General features: G+C 36.3%; 1 protein-coding gene across 8 annotated transcripts in view; it reads right to left on the bottom strand.

Moving 5' to 3' along the window:
- Window positions 1-3,547: 3,547 nt before the first annotated feature.
- Window positions 3,548-15,887, bottom strand: part of PCLO (piccolo presynaptic cytomatrix protein) — a 341,736-nt gene continuing 329,396 nt past the window's right edge. For all 8 annotated transcript variants that reach the window (XM_050324929.1, XM_050324931.1, XM_050324927.1 and 5 more), the window contains 3 exons: window positions 14,028-14,162; window positions 13,262-13,407; window positions 3,548-8,625 (listed from right to left, as the gene is read on the bottom strand). In XM_050324929.1, coding sequence (XP_050180886.1) covers window positions 8,485-8,625; window positions 13,262-13,407; window positions 14,028-14,162 — 422 coding nt within the window. In that variant the 3' untranslated portion in view covers window positions 3,548-8,484. The remainder of the gene's footprint in view (window positions 8,626-13,261; window positions 13,408-14,027; window positions 14,163-15,887) is intronic.

Below are 15,887 nucleotides of genomic sequence, written 5' to 3'. Positions count from 1 at the left end.
CCTGCTGTCAAAATGACTGCTTACTGCCCTTTACTTGTAGCTTCTGTTTTGACCTCCTCTCTTTAGATACAGAAACTTAGTCCAGATTTTATTAATTTGATTTTCAGAACACAGAGTTGAAATGAGATTTTCTTTTATTTCATTTCCTCTTAGAGGAAGGGACTGAGTAAGGAGAGATGAACACAGGAGAGATGAACAAGTAGTGGTAACTTGAAGACCTTTGGAAAGTCTAAAAATTTTAATTCCTCTATATTTTAAAATACCAAAGAAAGATTAATCAAGGAAGATTAATTTGGGTTAGATATGAAAAGGGTGATTGTGTGTACAAGTCCAATCCTCTAAAATCTTTGCCTTCACAAGGTTTATTTTCCGGGAAAAGTTCTCAATGTAATGCATGGAAAGTATCTTCTTCTTTCATGTTTTGTATTTATTACATTCTTTTCAGCTATTCTTCATAGATAATAATTAGTGTTTAATTAAAATTAGAATGGGAATTTTTGTTTATTAACTAAATCTGAATTATTAAACAAAACCATTACTAGCTTTTTGTTCTTAAGCATACATGCATGCAATAAACTCAGAAATTAATATAATAATGAATTGTAATATTTCTAAGCAATAATAAGAAATAAATTGATCAAGGACTTTCTATGTGTAAGAGCAATTAGAGTCACAATTCAGTGAACAGACCACTTTTAGAAAGATATGGAGAACTTCAAGTAGGTGTACCATTGTGTGTTGCTTAAATATTGTACCTTCTGCCATAAAAAAAAAAGACTATAGGGGTTTTAGGCCCTGCACTAATTCCATTCCACTTTCATCACGATGTTGCAGCTCATCTTTGTGTACTTGACTTTTCCATCTTACTTGTAGCTGATTGTTCCACTGGCTGTTTGTATTTGGCTTAAAGGCTCCTGAGGCAGAAGAGATGGTGTAGGGCTGTGCAGCAATTTAGGTCTCTGTGCCTTTTCCCCCTAAAATCTTGCACTGCAGCCTGACCCTATTTTAGCACACAGGAAAGTGAACTAGTTTGGGGGGGGAAAAAAACAAAATTACCTTTAAATAATGAAGGTCAAACATTTCACCAACTAAAATAGCTCTGAAAAGAAACTTGATTTCTGAAATTCCGGTCTAATGCCAGAGACTGCACTCAGTAAGTAATTTTGGATGATTTACTTGTTTTGGGACACTCAAGCATGGACAAGTTTATTCCAGGAAGAGGATGAACCATGTCACTTCTTCTTTTAATGAATACAGATATGGCTACTGGGCCACACATCATAGATAGTGGCAGACCATATATAATTTTGGCCTGCATGAGTCAGACAGCATATAGTCCTTTTGATTATGTTCACTTCATTTCTTTTTATTTTTACCTTTTTGATCAGAAAACAGAAAGGCCATTGGTAGATTAGTAACTTCAAAACTTGAATGGACTTCTTTATTGCAACTGGTAGAGGTAATTTAGCAACCAGGGTTTGAAGCTCTTTGATCTGAAACATTTATACTGGCCAACAGTGAATTTCACTCAGGACCAGTGGGATTGCAGTGCTGCCAAACAAGGGATGCTGCTCGCTTCCTTCTTTGTACAGAAACACTTCATATCACAAGCACAAATTAACCTTGGCGGTCAATCTAAAATGTAATGTATATTAGTGAATCTGACATCTGTGAAGCCAGAGTATTCTTTATGACTATTTTAAAAAAATGAAATGATAATACAAAGGTGTAATTTCTGGCTGTTACATTAAGTCTGGAGGCGTAGACAGTTTAGTTTGGAAGAGACAATGGCTGGTCATCTAGTCAAACCCCCCACACCCGCTCAAAGCATATTCAGATGTATCAGGATGCTCAGGGATTTGTCCAGATGTTTTAAAATGCTTTCAAGGATGGAAATTCCACAAATTCTGTGGGCAGACCGTTTCAGTGTTTGATTACCCCAAATGTATATACAGAAGCAGAATTTCACATATTGAAAATTGTACCTGTTGACTCTTGTCCTATCATTACACACCTCCAAGAGTCTAGTTCTATCTTTCTTGTAACTCCTGTAAGGCATCTATGGACAGCTCCTGTTAACCTCATCTTCCCCAACCCAAGTACATCCAACCTTACCCTTCCCATCATTCAATGCTCCCAAGTCTCTCCTCACACTTCATGAGTTCCACGAACTCCTCGAGTCTCATTTTCTCATTATATATCCCAGCGGACCTCTTGGGTAAACCCCACAATAGCACTGTGAGGAAATAGTTCATGCATGCTCTGCACTTTGATGAGTGCTCTGAGTAAACACAGATTTTTGTTAAATATTGTTAATTATTTAAAAAGCAGCATATTATTTAATCATTCTTTCTGTTTCTCTGAAGGGACACTGGGATTTTCTCTCTGCAAACTGGTTTCCTGGAGCTAGATTCAGACAAACCTACAGCATTCACAGCAGCTAATCCCAGTCAGCTCTCTCTCCCTTAACACTTCAGAAATGCTTTCTAACCATTTCCAGAGGGTCAGCATGCTGAGCAGCAGATTCCTCATAAAAATAAAAGAGGATGCAGAAAACTGAGGCTGAGTGTGGGGTGAAGTGTTTGTTGTAGCCATGACTATTTTCTCAGAGAGAGGTACACCTTAGCGATTAAGGTAGGTACTGGGAAGACTTGAGTTTGGCTCCTGATAAGCAGTAATAGAAGTCAGCCTGTATAAGTGCTGGAGCAAGTAGGCTAAGGTGAGAGAAAGGACATCCCTTTTCTTGAGGCATCTTCAGAAGTGTTGCCTATTACTAATTATATTATTTTATGAGAAAAGGGCATCAACTGACAGAAAAAAATCCAGGCTATATATCCCAGGTGTCAGGCTCAAACAACAATTTATTTTACTTGGGGAGCACAATTTTTTCCTAAATTATTTATGTCAAAGACAGAAAAAATGAAAATATAGTATAGATCTAGACGTGACTAAGAAGTACAGGTCTCAATGGGAAACCCTCACAGATGTTCTACAAGTCAGGTAAAATTCAGTAACATAAAAATGATTGCTGAAAAAAAATGATTTCTTATTTATAGTAAGTTCTAAAATATATTGTTCCTGGAAACCTTTCTGATGAAGGAAAGAACCAGAGAAAATCCCATTAGGGTTTAACAGATTCTTTCTTATTCTTGTCTTCATCATGAACTTACAAGGATATGGAGTTAGGCTAAATTTGTAACTCATTTTTTCTTCACAGTGAGGAGACAAAACTCTGAACATTCCTAAATGGTGCTGATGTATGTACATATATTTGTTGTCTATATAGAATGCCAGAGATGAATCTGTATGAAGATATCAACAAGCTGCATGTGATTCTGGTTCTGACTTGTTGGGAGAAAAGTTTTCATGAACAAGCCATTCCTTATTTCAAAATGAAATGTGGAATGTGGGTGATACCCTGGAAGGTGTGTTAATGCTGGAATAGGACAGATGAGCATAGGAGTGTGTACAGCATTACCATAAAACCACTGTGGTCAACAAATGGGAAATAGGTTTTCATGCTAATTAGGAAAAAGAAACCAAACCAGATATTTTAAATATTTATTTGTCAGACTGGGATAACAGCCTTTATAGAGCACAATTTGCATAAGTTCTCAAGATACATCCTGTATACAATCACAAAACCATGGCATGGATTTATACATAAAGTGAAAACCGGGACAGATTTACAAGCATTTTTATACAGTTCTCATACTGCTTTTGTTTCAGTTTTTACAACTTTTAGAACAAGTCTGTATTTCTTTTCCTGATGATTCCGGAAGCAAAATAAAAATTAAAAGAAATTCAAACCAAAATGAGAATCAACAAACCACCATCTATGCATGCAACATTCACTGTGGAAACATTACATTTCTTCAAGGACTAATCTTTTTTTTGTTGTTGTTTTTACAGGTTTTTTTGGTGTTTTTTGGATTTTTTTAAACACTGTGTATGCTGTACACGTTGTCTGTTGTATGACAGCACACACGCTAGTCAGCCATCATTGAGCACCTGAGCACATCACTGGACATCTATAAGATACAATCAAATAAGGACACACTCACATGCTTGGATGTTAGATGGAGTTAATAACTTAAACTCAGTCTGTTTTACAAAAAATGTGTAAGTATTTACAGACTAACAAATTAAGAAAACGGCTCTCGCTCAAATCATCTATTTTGAGTTATGGATATCTATATATATTATAACTTTCGAGCTTATCAATATATCTGCTTATTAATTTTTTCAAAATAATAAACCAGAACATACAGAAAACATTAAAATGTTTCTTGTGATTTAAAGAGAGAGTATCCGGTCTCACTTATTCTTTTTATTTTCTTTCTAAAGGCAACACGTATTCATAAAGAGCAATTCATCCTACATGCCAGGTGTACTGAAAATTCACAAGGCATGTAGGACTAAAGTTTAAATATAATGTAGGTGGATACTTATGCTAAAATTCCTCTCTGTTTCATTACCTTTATAAGTTACACTCACTCAAATTTTCTCTGCTATTCACATAGGTATGTACATATCTAGATATATACTCAAATAATGAATCTGGGACATTCAACATTGTAGCAATGCAAATAAACTAGTTAAAAATAGTGTCAGTTATGATTCAAATAATAATTTAAAAAAATACTATTAACATCTTTATGATATCTCCATGAAACTAAATCCTAATTAAATAATCTCTATTGGGCACACACTAGCTTACAATATAATAGATGTCTTCTTTTTTCTTCATCATCATCTTCAAAGTAAGAATCAATATCAGCTGGTTACCAGCTACCATATCCCACAATCTAACCATGCAAACACCCAGCATCCAGAAAAATAACTCAAATATTTCCTAGGTTTCAATTTATAGCCAGTTCAAGTCAATAGAGTGGTTGTTACTGACTTCAACTGGGTTTTGTTTCTTCCACACAGGATCCATGTAATGTAAAAACATGGTTAATAATAAAGAAGCAGCACTCATTGCCTCTGGATACTATCCCTTTAAAGTGTAATGATAAAGAACTAGCTCAACACTCATCATAGAAACTCTCATGTCTAGTTTTAACCTGGAAAAAAAAAAGTGGCTGTTTGCTGCTCATTGTATGCATACTACTAATAATGATAACATTATAAATCCCTATCATTTGTAAACACACACACACTGTGCTTTTGCTCATTTTTCAGCTTGTTCCCACTATACAAGGCCTTGAACAAAGAAGCAGCTTCAATTTCTGTTGTCTCAGCAGATTTATGAATTAAAAAAGTTAAAATGCCTCTGCTGTTGCCTCCCTGCAATATGTATCTTCAAAGCAATCATAGAAATGTGTGAAATCATTAATAATCAATCACTCAGAAATGATAAAAGCTGTTGCCACATCTAAGCACTTTTGGCCAGATAAAACAAACCAAAATTAATGAGAAAAAAGCAAAAAAAAATATACTGAGATATATACAAAAAAGGTAAAAAAATACTAATAGTCCTTGTTTGATTATTTTTTAAAAAACATTGTCACAAGAGTTTTTCCTGACTTCATTAATAAAACAAACAAACAACAAAAAAAGGAAACTATGCATTCAAACATGAATCTGTGTTGCATAGAGTGATTTCAGTACAACCTAGAAATTTGGTCAAAAAAAGGAACTTGGCACACTTTGGTAGCATTCTGTGACCTCTGAATGACGCTGCCTCAGAAAGAGCGTGGGCCCAGGTCTGACCCAATCCCACCCTGGGTGACACTGAGGGAGCCCTGTCCTTGCTGCAGCTGGCCAAGGCAGTGCCACGTTCCTCACAAACCCTACTCTTTGTGTTTCATGACAGGAGTCCAAAACTGCTATTTCAACATGCAGAAACATTTTTTGTGTATTGTTCAGAGAATCAAAGATGCTTGAGCAAAACCAATTGCTGACAGCTGATCAACCTCAGAGGTAGCTGTTCCTTACAGCTGCAGCTATACCACCCAACAAAACTATTCTATAAAAATTTTGGCCACATTTGTATGTGTGTGAGAGCAAAACGTGCCTGTCCACTTTCTCAATTAAGAGTGATGATTACAGGCTTCCAGTAAGGCAGCCAGATACTGCTTGTTCTTGTTGGAAATCTCCATAGCAACTACCAGTGCTACTTGCTGCCTTTATAACAAATCTTAGCAAGAACAAAATTACCAGCAGTTTGCACAAAATTGCACACCTCAGGGCTTGTATTTCACACAGTATTCTTTTTTTTTTTTTTTTTTTTTTTGGAGGGGGGTGTCTTTTTTCAAATGAAAAACACAGAGTAGCCATCAGGAATGCAAGATAACCCACCAAAAGAGCAACACATATGTCATATATAGGATCTTTTAGTTTGATTGGGGATTTTTTCTTTGAAGCATTGTCTTATAAAAACATACACAACATCAAAACATAGAATTTTTACAATAACTCCAGCAGACTGCTTTTAAAATATGTGAGAGGTAGGGTATACATACACTGGTGAAAGCATAAAATTCAACATTAAAGCACACATTCTACTTCCACTGTCAGTGATGTTGTGTTTTTGAGATAGCTAAAAAGATTTTGGAAAGATTGCTCTGCTTGCAAGTTAAGCAGGCGACCAGCAGGTTACCAATAACGGGAGTTTTCTTGGTGTGTGTAGCATTAATGTCTTCTGCATGTTTCTTGTCATATTCCTGTGCCATGCTGTTATTTTAAGTTAAGATAAACCAAAAACTATATGTGGGAAGTGTCACCAGATTAAATGGTATAGCTTTTCCATGGTCATTCCAGTTGCTGAATAATCTAAGCATTATTTTTCCTTTTTTATTTTTTTTTTAAAGCATATAATATTTTCCAGAAGAATATTTTCAGCTGGTCTTGCACTGGTGGTCTTGGAAGTGTACTACATATATTCAGGAAATATAAGACAATGCACATTAAATGATTTGTGAAAGGCTCTTATTGGGCAAGAAAAATATATGTCAGGCATGCAGAAATTTGGTCATTATCTTTTTAAGTATGCAAAGGTCATGTGATCACATTTCCAGGGAAACTTTTTAATGAAGCTGTGAAATATTGAATGACTTCTGAGTAACATAGGAATTAGTACCATGACTCTTGGGTTTCAATGAAACTGCAATACTTTTGGGAATGGGAGAAAAATCTCTCCCCTCTTCAAATATGGTACAAGGGAAAATACAACAACCAGCCTAGGCCATACTAGGCAGTAGTTTCTTCCCAAGTGAGCTAACTGCTCAACTTCAAATTCCTGAAAGTGGAACTTTAAGCAACAAAGTGCTGACACAGCCTTAAATCTTGCAAGTTACCTTCCTATTTGCTTCTTTCCTGAGAAGCCATGCTTTTGAGTGGATTATACTCAGACATTCACCTGAGATAGCAAGAGGATATTCTTCATCTTCTCTAATGTAACAGCATCCAGTCAGGAACTGCCCTGCTGTCCCTTCCTCTTTCTAGCGTGTCACTAGTGTTGATACAGAGCCCTGCATTGAGTGGGTTGGTGTTGTCACAGTGGGTCTACTGAACCAAAGTGCCCACTAAGTAGCTATAAAATTCATCATCTGCATGCAGTTTCAGAAAAAGACTGCTCGCTGAAAAATGGACTAGTTGAAATAATTGTGTTAGTCCCAGTGCTTAAGTTTCTTCAATTCAAACTGTTTTAGACCTCCTGATTCAAAGGGTGGGGTGAAGTACAGTGTCACTGACTTTGAAACAGCATTTTTGCTTTCTGATGTAGTGTGGTTTATATCCTGTCCTTTCTCTTTAAAATCACATCCCAAATTATAGATCGTTATATATTTTAATTCATAACATTCTAGAAGAGTGGTTTATAGTAATTGTAAACACACAGAAACAAATAAAACAATCAGATCTGATTCTCCACAGCATAGTTTTTGAAAGAAAAAGAAGGAAAAAAGCAATGTAAAGTAACATTACCACTCTTGCAAACACCTTGCAGTTTGTGTCAAGTGGCATAATCTCACTATAGCAAATTATCAGAGATCCTAAGGTGCAGAGGAGCAAGTTTTGCACTTTTGATAAGTGAGATTTGGAAAGTCAGTCACCCTAGGTGCTTTTGCATAAAATGGTCTCCTTCTGGTTGCACAGAAAACCAGACTGCACTTTCCATCACACTGCCTCCAGCTGCAGCCGAACTCCGCGTTAACACCTGCCTCCAGCCTTCGTCATTTCCTTCACAGTTACTCTCTTCACAAAGAGTCCAACAACACGGAGCCCTCGTATCAGTCTTCATTTCAAACAGCCTCACTTTAACTTCTGGGCCCAGGTTTTCTTTTCCTTTTGCCGTCTTTTGCAGCAAAAACAAGCGTACTAGCCCTCATTTAAGTGTGCTATGTAGCCCAGAGACTGCTCTTTTCTACTTTGTATTCTGAAAGACTAGCTAAACACAAAGATATCAAACTATAGTCTTGGAGTGATGCTGTTTAGAGCAGACTCTGCAGGTTTTGTGCCCTAAGCAGACAGCTCTGCTCAGTGTGTTTGTGTGGAGCTGACCAACAGTTTGTGCCAGTTTACTATTCTTTTCCTTAGATCCACTTTGTCAAGCCAGATATAAGCTTCCCCAATCAGTGTCTTTTTCATAAACTTCCCTCCATTGGAGACAAGCAGAATCTGGGAAAATAATAATAATAAAGAATAATAAATATCAATGTGCTTATTAACATACTAAATTTGCTAGCAAACATGACAGATTCAGAAAATAAACAGTGACCATAACTTTTTATATAGAGCCACCTTCTTAATTAAAAGAAAACCCTGTAAAAATTGAATCTTCTCCCTCTTCTATTTCATTATCATGGGATATAGCACCTAGAAGACAATCTTGGGTGTTAATGAGCAATTTGTTCTCCTGCTGCTTACTGAAAATAAACAGAAGGTCAAGTCTTAAGTTACAAGGTAAAGCTTTGTGCAGGTGAAGTACCAGCTCTTATTAAGTCCATGAAAGTCAGAAGGTGCCCTGTATGTAGGCTGTAACTCAGAGCTGGTGTGTGAAAAAGCCCAGAGGTGTGGTTTGTGGTAGTCTAACTTAAAATGTAGAGTTGGTCTGAAGTCTCACTCCTGATATTTCTCTGATGAGAAACAGTGTTGGATCTGGTCTTGTGGCTCTTGCTCACCCAACCATAGAGTGGAAAGGGTAAGCCCCAGTGCTTGTGTGAGCTATGCAGACTGGATTTTCAAGGCTGATATGTCACCCAGCCACATCTTCCATCTAAACAGGTTCACGCCATGCAAGCAATGCACTTCTCTGAAGGACTTGTTTCATTCTGTGGATCTCTAGGTTCAGTATACATATTCCTATGAGAAGTGCATTCAATAATAAGTATACTTCAGGGCATGAGTTACACATTCAGGAAAATGTTAGCATTTCTTATTTATTAACTTATTTATTGAGAAGAACAATGCTGCTTCTTTCTTCCTTTTTTTTTTTTTTTACAGCTTCCTAAACTTTTCAAAAAGAAAAAGAGGTAATGAAAGTTTGCATTTCTATAATAGGATTAGGAGCATGTTTGTAATATTCACAGTCACTGAACAGACCTCAATAAGCAACAAGAAAGGGAGGTAACTGATAACAGGAGGAGGCTGTCACTCTCCGCATGAACCAGCAGGAGAGAAAATAGGGCATTTTGTTGTTCAGTTTCAAAGATCTAGGCTAGAAAAAGAATGACATAAATCAAGGATTTTGCATCTGCTGAAATGCTGGAAGAGACCATATGGTAGTAGACATGTAACAGAACTGTAGAAGAGATAGAATTTCCTTTAATCAAGAATGTCAACATTTTTTGAAAAATTTCCATTCTGATATTGGAAACAAAGTAAAAAAATGCAAACTTTGCATTTAAATTTAAATTTATTTTTGCATAAAATTTAAAATAAATTTTAAAAGGGAAGAAATTTTCAGTGATTTTCTAGAATAGGCTTCCAAGTTCCTCGTCTAATTTGGATATCAATTGACAAGTAAGGTATATACCTGGACAGCTTAGACACCTGCATGGCTATTGGTCAAGAGGTTTGAGGAGGAAAGACCAAATTACTCTCAGGCTTTTAGGAAAATTCATTCATCAGAACACCCATCCTTGGAGAAAATAGACAGCCTGCCTCCACTGCAGGTGGTTTTCTAGGTCGCTTGGTTCAGTGTTTGCTGAAGAATGGACCTCTCAAAAGCTAGAAAGCCAAACCAGATCATCTGTGAAATACATTGTTCTGTGTTTTTCTGATTACCCTTACATATTATGCATTATGTATTTCTAATTGCAGTCAGGGAGGAGACATCTAGAGAACCATGTTAAGGAACCAGAAGCTTAGTGCTTTACAAAAGGGTCCCAGGTGAGTTACCAAGCAACAGGGAAATCAGAGAAACAAGGAAAAAGTTGCCAGGGGCTGAGGCAAGTGATTGTCTAAAACCTGTGAAAATGTTTTCTGCTGAGTGTTTTCATTCTGACTTGTCAATAGTTTTGGGACAGAGAAAGTTTTAACAAATTTTTATTGCTTCTGTCCTTGATCCTTCTCTCCACTCCTCCCAGCTGTAACCCTAGGATCTGTCTTCTCTACCTTTTCTGTCTCTCATCCTTGTTTCTTCCCTGCTCCAGCCTTTAAATTTCAGTCTTTTTATCCTGGATCACCTGCTCTTAGTTTCTGATGTCCAGGTTTTCCTTTTTTTTTTTATTTATCCCCAGACTCAATACCAGACAATTAATTTTTTTAATTTGCTTTCACCCCCCCACCCCCCTTTTTTTTTCCTCAATAGCCCATGGTCCTATTCTTATAGCTATTATTCACAGCTCTTGCTGCTGGTTTTTAAAGTGCATTTCCTCGTCTTAATTTCTGCCTCTGGTTGATTTTCATAGCTCTTTACAATGTACCATCTAGGATTAACATGTTTGATCTCATCTTACTCCCTCTTTCTGATCTTTTTTCTCCCTCAGTCTTCCAATTCCATTTTCATTTTATGCATTCTGGTTTTGTTTTTTTTCCCCTCTTCTCCAAATCTCTTTTGACAATGTCCATCTCTTTGGCCCTAAATGTTCATCACTCAAATTCAGCATTCAAATCACCCAGCTTCATGCTTTGCCATAGGAACAAACCAACTGATAAGTTTGAAGAGCATAAAAAACCAGATGTACTGAGCCAAGATCAGAAATGTCTCCAGGCAAATATTCTGCTTCCAGAAGTGCAGAGGGCAGTGTATAAGGCAGAATATAAGAACAAGGCAATCAGGTAGTGACAGGCTCTCAAAATACCTACTATGATCTGTGGACCATTGGCTTCTGACTCACAGGTAACAAGTCTGCATTTAACAGACTATGAGGTCTTTTGCCCATAAATTTCTCATCATTTTCTCCAGTTACTTTTTATGTAAAAATATTTAGAATTCACAATATATAATGGGAATAAATTTTACAGCTCAAACTCCAAGGTTCATGAAGTAGAAATACTTTTTGTTTGGTTTAAACTTATTCCTTGATACTTTCACAGGATACTTTTACAGCCTTCATTTTCTTAGCTCTGATGAGCACTCCCAGTACATATCATAGAGTCAGAATATGCTGAATCAGAAGGGATCAATCAGGAACATTGAGGCCAACTGCTGGCCCTGTGCAGAACACCCCAAGAGTCACACCATGAGACTGAGAGCATTGACCAAATGCTTCTTAAACTCTGCCAGGCTTGGTGGTGAGAGCACTTCCCAGGGGAGCCTGTTCCAGTGCCCAACCACCCTCTGGGTGAAAAACTTTCTCCTGATACCCAATCTAAACCTCTCCTGACTCATCTTCATGCTTTTTGCTCAAGTCCTGTCTCTGGTCACAGGAGTGAAGAGATCCATACCTGCCCCTCTGCTTCCCCTCATGAGGATGTTGAAGACCACAGTGAGGTCTCCCATCAGTCTCCTCTTCTCTGTATATCACAGAATTCTTGAGGAAGTACTGTCAAGTCTCCAGCTGAGTGTTCCTATGGATACCTCCCTCACTATCTCCCACCTTAACAACTCAATGGATAATTTTTCCATAGGACTCTGTGAGTTCTTCTTTACTGGTCTATCCCATATGGTTTCCTCTTCGAGCTACCACTGTAAGCAAAGCTTTTACAGGAATTTTATCTCATAAACTTTAGCAAGACTTTATTGATCACTTTGGATTTTCCCAGATAATATAAATTATTAAATAGCCTTTTATTGAGTCTACTGAAACAATAAGATGTTAGGACACCTTAACACAGAGAAATAAGCACCTATTTTTGTTGGCCTTGTTTTGTAAGCAACATCCATTTTGGCTTTAATTTTAATGATGAAAGCAATATGCCTAATGTAGGCACTTGAAGAATCCAGACTAATTTTAGTCATCAGAATGTAGATGGCGTATTCAGGTTGGTCTGCCAGATTTAAAGGTACATTAAGTGGATGCTGCTAAGTCCAACAATTACAACATTACTCATGTGAAAATGAATGAAAGGAGGAAAATTAAATCCTACCTGTCTAAAAAAGCAAGCTTGACCATACTATCAAACTTGTCTAAGCAACTAAAACACAGGACAGGGACTATTCTCAAACCAGTTCCACACGTCACTTGATGTGTCACAGATTGAAGAAAAAAAACTCAGCTCCTTTACAAATGTATCAGAGAATATTTGACTTGGCATAATCAGTAATTCTCAATGTCCAAGAATATAACTATTGTGTCTAAATTCTAGGTACCATGACTTTTAAAGAAGTTGAAGAACTGGAGAGAATGATAAAATGATTAGACATTTAGGCAAAAGGACATATCAAAGAAATTTGGTTGACTTAGCCTGGAAAAATAGAGATAACAGCCTTTCAATGTGAAAAAAAATATTTTTTTTAATTAAAGAGAAAGTTTTCCTCTGTGCTTTGTCTTAAGGATACTTAAGGATAAGTGAGCTTAATTTAAAAATATGGCATATTTAAGCTTGATATTGTACTAAACTTTCTAAATACATAGAAAATTATTCTTGGAAGGCACGCATAGCTCACTTCTCTACGCAATTTTAAGAATAGATCAAGCCTAAAATTTTCAGGCCTGATCTATAAATACCCTTCCTCAGCGTGGTATGATGGAGTAACCCGTCTTTTAATGCCTCCTTTAGCCTGATATTTCTGTGATTATGTAACTGTGTGATTTCCTTTGTAGTTTTCTCTTTTCAGCAAATAACTAGGGTAGAAGATTGATCTCAAATGCCCATAGCACAGTATGGACAACATACAAAATGAGGTTTTAATAAAATGCAGAATTACCTGAAGAGAATGCCCAGCAGGACTCAAGCTAAATCTAAACGTTTCATTGAACGAAGGCTCTCGGTCATGCCTGCATACCCTGGTTTTCTTCTTAATTACTCTCTTTTGGGTAGAGATATTGACAACGTACAGCTTCACATACAGGTCTGGGGAAGAATAGTTCAATGAGTTAAATACAGAAGTTTTTAAATAGTCATTGTTGTTAATTATTTCAACAGAGGGGATTTTTCGTGGAAAAAAAAAAAAGATACTTTACAGAGTCATATTCTGTTCTCATTCACATGGTGTGGAAATGGAATCACCCCACTAAATAGAAGGGAATTAATTTGTGTTTACAGCACTGTCATTAAAGGAACAAATACTTTGATGTCTTTATCTAAGTATGAAAATATTATTATGAACACGATATTTTAGTTTTTAAAAAGCTTTTTGACCAAAATACAATTTTCTACTAGATATAACTGTTCTTTAATAACCTAGGGATTTATAATTTTTACTAAAGTTAAAATAGATTAATTTTTAGCAATCAAAAGTAAATTAAAAAGAGGATTAACTTCTGAGAGTTAATTTGCTTCTACAAAATGTTTTTACTTTCATTAAAGTTGATCATAGGAGAAAAAAAGGCATTTAAAAAAGAATCCTATAAAATATGTCATCCTGGCTAAGAAGTAATTTTCTTTCCCATTTTAGTGGTGTTGTTAACTGACTTAAGAAACAATCTACTTGATGTTTTCAAAGTATCATGAAGCTGTTTTCTGTGTGATACCTGGTAGATGATCTGGAGATTTAAATTTGTATGTGATATTTCTGCACTGAAGGATTTCTACTATCAGCTGTTCTCCATCTGTCTTCATTTCCTTCTTTAATGCAATCTTGATTTCACCCATAACCTGTGTTTTACCTGGAAAAGCAGAAAAAGCAACCCTCATTAATGTAAAAGGAAACTGAATGTATCTTTCTAACTTGGAGATTGGAGTTTTCTGACTTTTTTCCTCTTTTTTTTTAGTTTGATGTTTAATTTTTTTTTTTTTAACTTACAGTTTTTATAACTAAAGTTATGGCTTATTGTTTTCAGTCAGCAGTGTAAGGATAACGTATAGCTTGGATGAGCAAATGATAGATACATGCAGTACACTTGTATAACTAGATTATATGCTTCAGAATGTATTTGCCTCTGTGGAGCTTTTTCCCCAAGAATAGAAATTTCTCTGCGAATCATGACAAGTCACATAACGGTCACTGCAATTCACCTTTTCAGAAACATTTGCTACAAGATTCTGAAGTTACCTTATTAAAAAAAAAAAAAAAAAAAGGTAAGAAAAGAAAAAAAGAGAACATTCAATAGAGTCTTAAAAGTAAGATATTGAAAGGCAATGAATTAAGACTGGTGAACTCAGCATTTCTTTTCACCTTCTTACATACATGGAGCAATATCATTCACATAATTTAAATGGAAGTGCTAACAGTGACCTTTAAAAGTAAAGACAATTTCCCATCTTATGTGGGCAGATATACAGGACCATTATTCCTACATTTTATGGATTTCTGTCTAAATCAGTCCAGAGAGGAGGGAAGACACAGAAGGAAATGTAGGCAAAGCTATTTTGCCTTTCCTCTGCTTGTCCTCCCACGAGGCTTTATAGAAGCCAGGCAGAGTGAAGCAGGACTACATCTTCTAAAAGTGTATGATGATGGAAGCAGCTCGAATGTCTCTGTAATAGCATCGTGCCATAGTGAGGTCTGTGCTTCTGTATCTACTGTCCTGCTACTGAAAATATTATTTCACTGTCCTCTTCTCTTTAGACATTAGTTCAAAAGAAATCAAAGCATAAAACCCCTGGGATTCTATATTACCTAGTTTCTGATGCCAGCAGGCTGGAGCTTTAACACATTACTGGAAATTCTAAAAGCTCGTGCCAAGATGTTGTATGGTGCAAAGCAATTCTGCAGAAGGTAAACAATTATGATACATCTGGAGAAGGTTCTCCATCAAAGACTATAAAGTTTCCAAGTGGCATTTAGAGATTACTTCTTGTATCACAAGTGTATAGCCAAATTTGAAAAATTCCCACTAAAAATGACAGCTGTTGTTTTGCAGATGTCAATTCTATATTTTTCTACTTAAAATATTTTTGGGAATCATTAATAAAAATTTACAAACAATCGCAGCGACAACCTGGGCTCCCAACTCTCTTCACAAACTGGAGCTGGAATCTAATTTAGTTACTCTCATTATTAAATTTGTAATTCAGCTTCAGCTGCATCAGCATTTCACCTACTGTTTGTAAGCTGGGATAAAACCTGTTATGAGGCAAGTGATTCTTTTACAATATTTAGTCATGGCAAAGTCATTTCTCTAGGTTTGAATATGCCATAATAGCATCTTTCTCTCTGCTATATGGTTGTGCAAAGTGAATGAAGCCTTCATCTTGTGATGGCAGCAGAAAAGATCATTTGTAGTTGGGATCAAAGAAGGAAAGGCTAACAATGTCCCTTTTGTTATCTATTAATCTTTTATAATGCCTTGTTTCTGGAAAGTGTTGAGTGCCCATTGGGTCTATGTAGGTTAAACTGGGGATTTTGAAAGACTGGAAAGAGATACAAGAAAAGTTACAATGCCTCCTAT

This window comes from Myiozetetes cayanensis, unplaced genomic scaffold (genome assembly GCF_022539395.1).
Source record: "Myiozetetes cayanensis isolate MyiCay16 unplaced genomic scaffold, myiCay2020 scf3, whole genome shotgun sequence".
Classification (NCBI taxonomy): domain Eukaryota; kingdom Metazoa; phylum Chordata; class Aves; order Passeriformes; family Tyrannidae; genus Myiozetetes; species Myiozetetes cayanensis.
This window is presented reverse-complemented; position numbering and strand designations above follow the sequence as displayed.